Consider the following 5,209-nt stretch of genomic DNA (forward strand, 5'->3'; position numbering starts at 1 on the left):
ATTTTTTTTATAAAATAAGGTTATTGAATATGTTTAAGGATAAATTCCCAAATAATAGCAAAAGTTTTTGGTATTTTCAAAATGTTGACAAAGTCATCAAGTAATGTTGACAATTTGATAACATTTTGTCAATATTATGTGGTAGTTGTGTCAACATTAACAACATTTTGGAAATACTGAAAACATCGATAATTATTTGGGATTTTACCCTATGTTTAATAATGAAATCACATTTTATTTAGAAAATATGCATTTAAATTCTAAAAGAATGAATATACAAAATCTCGATTGACTCAGTTGAATTTTATTGACTTAGACACGATTTTCGACATCTTGGCCGAGTCATCTCGTTTATCTCGCGAGATTCTGTAGGCTTGGGATGCCTTCTCTATCAATCTCAGACAAGATTTGAAATCATTTTGGCATAACACATAAGTAAATTTCTTTCTAATTAAAAAATTATTAGGGATGCAACTTAGTCCAATTCAAACCTAGAATTGAATTAAACCAACAACTTTGAGTTGGTTTGGAATAAGTTGTGGTTAAGTTTTGGGTTAAGAAAATGGAGAATTTATCACTTTGGTTCAATGCTTGTATAGAACTAAATCAAACCTAGAACCAAATATCTAATGACTTACTATTTTTTTTAGAAGTTAGGACATAGAATAATGATTTTTTTTAATTTTTATACTTATGATTATATTAATGAATTTTTCTATAGGTAGATTAATGATTTATATATGAAATCTCATATGGTTCATTATTTATTAGCGGTTTTTTCATTAAAAATATGTGGCTTCCAAGTAGCTTTATAGGATTTTGGCAACCCATAGGGTTTGATTCAATTCTATGGACAATTAAGTTTGATTTTTGTTCTTACTTAGTGGAACTGACCTTTGTTGATTCAATACCATTTTGGCCCTAAACAGAACCAAGTTGCACTCCTAAACAATACAACATAATCGAATTTTACATCATAGTAGAATTTGCCCATGGGCATCCTGCATCCACTTGGGGTTTATGAGACATAAAAGGAAAGCCATTAAAGGTAGAAATATATTATTGAAAAATGGATAGTAGAGGAATGACAATAATGTTGAAAGTTGTCCTGAAGATTCATAACGAGATTAAATCTCAATCACTCTTTATATTGTGAATAAATAGAGTGTGGTCTACCATTGTGTTTTAGTATATATGATTTTAACATTTGATATATTGAAAAGGCCTTTTTGTAATTTAATTTTTGTTATTAGCTTATTTCTAGTGAGATTAATTGAGTGTTGGTGTAAATTGAACCCAGGTAAGCAGTAACATGTCCCCAAAGATTTTATCAACTAACCTAGTTATCACTTGCTTGAAGATAACATGACAAAAATATTATTTATGTAATTTTAGAAAATTAAATAGTGTCGCGGGATTGTGATTTTATTCATCTTTGACGAAAATATCTTGATAATAGTAAGATTAAATTTAAATGTGGGGCATTTTTGGTGTTCCAAATTTTATTGTCAACAAAGGTCTATTTGGCCTTTTCTTATTATAATAGAAAAGATGTGGTAGTAAGGAGTTAATGGGTATTTATTATGCTTGAACTAGAACCGCTTATCTATTTAGCTCTACCGAACAACTCAATGAATATGTTAGGACCCAAATTTTTTTTGGTCTATATTAATAAACTTTGGTTTTTGATACTTTACAAACAAAAATTGAAACAATAACAACTTAACCAACATATAAAATGGCAATCATTTGAAAATATGTTAGGGTATTACTATTGTCCATTTTCTTTTATTTTACTTGCTTTATTATCACTTACAAATATATCTTTTAAGAAAAAAAACGTCATTTTTGCAACTTAAAACTGGCAATCTTTATGAAAGTACAATTATTTAAATTAATTAATAAGTGTTGTGAAAAAGAAAATCACGGGCTCATTATAGTTTATTGTTTAGTTATTTTTTCATTCATCTCATGCTCATACTTGGTTGTATTTCCTCTTGCTTCATAATGTTTAACTAGGTATAATTCTTTAAACTTATAACAAAGCAATAGAAAAATATAATTTTCAAAGTAATATATCATTCAGTTCTAAGTAGATATAGGGATGGATTTGTATCTGACTCAATTTATGGGACATCAACCAATATTCAACCCATTTTTATTCAGATCTACTCCAAGGATCCAAACACACTAAATTCAGATTTTAGATCACTCGACTTTTAGATAAAATCCGACCCATTTTATGTCATAAATGGGAAAGATGATTTTGCAGGTTTTAATGAACTCGCTCTCTAAATAAAATAAAAGCGTGATTGAGATACACCCGTTCTCATTAGTTAATATTTTAGATACCCCTGCACTTTAAAACTGGTGACATAACCACTTGACTACATTGAAATACGACGAAAATGACCTAAAGGCCCTTGCCTTCAACTTCTAGCCTAAAATCCTTCATTTTTTTCTCCCCAAACCCAGCAATCATCAAGTTCTTGAACCTCTGGGATAAACTAATTTTAACCCATTCAACCTTGTCTTCAATCCATTGTCCTCAATGTCTTTATGAACTTCAGCTATGCCCAGGGGCGGAGCCAGGATTTTCTTGTAGTGGGGGCAAACTATGGCTGGTTGTATAGTTGAAGAACTTCAATTGTGAGAAAATTATTTGTGCTGGAAAATACGATTGTAGTGAGGTGAGGGTGTGGGGGCAAATGGGGAGAGAGGTGAGGGAGTAGGGGACAAATGGGGCATGTAATTAGTTGAAAATATAGGGGTGTCTTAAAGTTCTATGGGGGCAATTGCCCCCACCAACTCCTTACTAGCTCCGCCCCTGGCTATGCCAATTGAGCTGAAAATGCCATCTGAAATACGGTCTTTGTGGTATATGGATGTAGTATCTAGACCATCCTTTAAACTCTATTCATGTTTGTGAAAGATCAATCTGTTAAAACTTACAAAAGAGGTTGGTTGCGTCACTCTGAATTTATGAGGTACCATACTTTTGAAATTACCTCTTGTCCTGACTTGAATTCCCTGCCTACACCATCTCAGTTTAAAAGCAACAGTTTTGGAGACACTAATACGAACACCTGTTTACAATTAGTAACAGTCTGATACCTTCAAAGCCCATTTGAAAGGTCCTAATCACGTGGCTAGTTTAAGTCGTTACGATGCGTGAAAAAGGTTCATTTATCGTACGAGAATAATGTAATATCTGCAGATCAGCTCGGTGCCAGCAATCAATATGCTTGTATTGTGATTGGAGGAGGGACCAACTGTTTCAAAAGTTTGAAGTTTACATGGCTGAAGACATTAATTGGTCCTCTTTTTTATTTTTTGGTGAGGGTCATATCTTCTCTGTGTTGTACATATATTCAAGTTGTTATTCGTTATGAATTTGAGTGCACTATTTCGTCGTTGTTGATAATGAAATTACTAAACCTTTTTTTCTTTTATTTATTTATTTAAATGCCTAATGAAATTGATATCAATAGCATATTTTGATGTGGTATTTTATTATCAAAGATGATTTTGATTGCAGTTTAAGATCTTGATGTTGTATGTATGTTATTGCAACTAGGTTTGTACCCGGCCTTAATTGATTAATTAACATCCTTAGATCAAAAATCAATTTGCCTTTGTTTCATTTCACCTTGAAAATTCAGAAAAACATCCATCTTGAAGTTTTAGAATTTAGCTTACAAACAAAATGCTCAAACAGAAAATATCATGAACTATTATTGTTATTATTATCGCAAATGAACATATATCCCATCATCTGGTTGAGTGAGACTCGCACAATAAGCCGTACAAAGGTAAAATTGCAGGAAAGCAAGAAAGCTAAAAGAACACAATGTTATTCTACACCTACAGAGATCTTTGGCTGCTTAGATCTGATCTGTGTATATTTATTATTAGGCTCATCGTAATTAAGGGACCTCACTAGAAAAGATAATGCACTTCACAAGAAGAGAGCGTCATGATCAAGGGGAGAAAAAAGAGCAAACTTGCAATGCGCTTGTGAACTTCAGATGCTGAAGCCTCGGTGGGGCCTTCAGATTCATTAGGTGGGGTCTCGGGATTTGATGGACTGGGAGGAACATTGGTCTTGGGAGGCGGAGGAGAACGTGGTGGAGAATGAGGTGGCTTACGGTGAATTTCAGGTTCTTTTGTGGGGGATTCAGGGGGAGGGAGAAGTACATCTATTTGGAGTTTAAGTCCTGATCCACAATGCCCACTTGTGCCACATATGAAGTATCGCATTCCAGGATTGTCTAATGGGATCACTGTCTCACCGTCATTGTGGGTGTTGATTGGGTTGCTTGTCTGACACATGACATATGCACTTTGGTTCACTTCAAGCACATCATGGGTTGGTCCATAAGTGAACACTGCAAAAAAATCAAGGCATTGATTAGTATATCCCATCCCCCCAAATAATAAATAAAAATATGATAAACTGACCTAAGTTGTCTCCTGTGTAAAATGTCGTCGAGGAGCTCCAGTTCTGGATGTTTGACACAAGATCCCAACCTGTAGTTCCTCCTACAGAGTGATTAGTTGCAGAGACGCAGATAAACAGGATCGACGAGAAGATTATAATGACAATAGCCGTCATAGCTGAAGTATGAGGTGATTGATCCATCTTGCTTTGAATGGTTTTCGAACACAAGTCCTAGAAAATAAAATCAAGGATCAACATTATGTGTAGCTCATATATAGGAACATCAGATGAAATGGGAATTTTAAAAAAATGGCCATTTCTATACTCTAAATTGGCCCTTAACATACTACAACTTGTAGGAAAAGGATTCAATTGGACATGTTTTTTACTCAAGAAAATTAATAGCTGAGTGGCACAGTGCTTTCAAATGTGTTCTGTAACATGTGGTTGTGATGGCCACGAAAAAAAATGTAACAAAAATGCATATTTTGATAACCAACATAGAAAATATCTTCTCCTTGTAGCCAAATGGGGGATTAGAAAAAAATAAATAAATGGTTAGGAATTATGAAACATAAAATTTTCTTTATAATTAATGAAAGAGAGAATTCAAATGTCCAAATCTTTAATCATGTTTTGACATTATAATTATCTGATATTATATTAGTTGATTTTATCTATTTTAACAAAGCCAAATAACAAATTTACCCTTGCTTATTACATAGAGACAAATGAGGCTCTTGGCCATTTTAAATGTTTTCTTCCATG

General features: G+C 33.2%; 1 protein-coding gene across 1 annotated transcript; it reads right to left on the minus strand.

Moving 5' to 3' along the window:
* Nucleotides 1-3,939: 3,939 nt before the first annotated feature.
* On the minus strand, nt 3,940-4,667 carry LOC147396511 (uclacyanin 1-like). The gene is made up of 2 exons (XM_086450135.1): nt 4,462-4,667; nt 3,940-4,388 (listed from the first exon to the last, which is right to left on the minus strand). The coding sequence occupies exons 1-2, from the start codon at nt 4,640-4,642 to the stop codon at nt 3,940-3,942; spliced, it is 630 nt and encodes a 209-aa protein (XP_086306261.1). The 5' UTR covers nt 4,643-4,667.
* Nucleotides 4,668-5,209: the final 542 nt, after the last annotated feature.

This window comes from Akebia trifoliata, chromosome 8 (genome assembly GCF_017979445.1).
Source record: "Akebia trifoliata isolate Shusen 1 chromosome 8, ASM1797944v1, whole genome shotgun sequence".
NCBI lineage: Eukaryota > Viridiplantae > Streptophyta > Magnoliopsida > Ranunculales > Lardizabalaceae > Akebia > Akebia trifoliata.

Bases quoted from the DNA above. Each gene is read 5' to 3' on its own strand.
- LOC147396511 (XM_086450135.1), bottom strand. From the start codon at position 4,642: ATGGATCAATCACCTCATACTTCAGCTATGACGGCTATTGTCATTATA. The intron at 4,389-4,461 runs GTCAGTTTATCA...ATTTTTTTGCAG, and splicing joins TTACACAGGAGACAACTTAG to TGTTCACTTATGGACCAACC.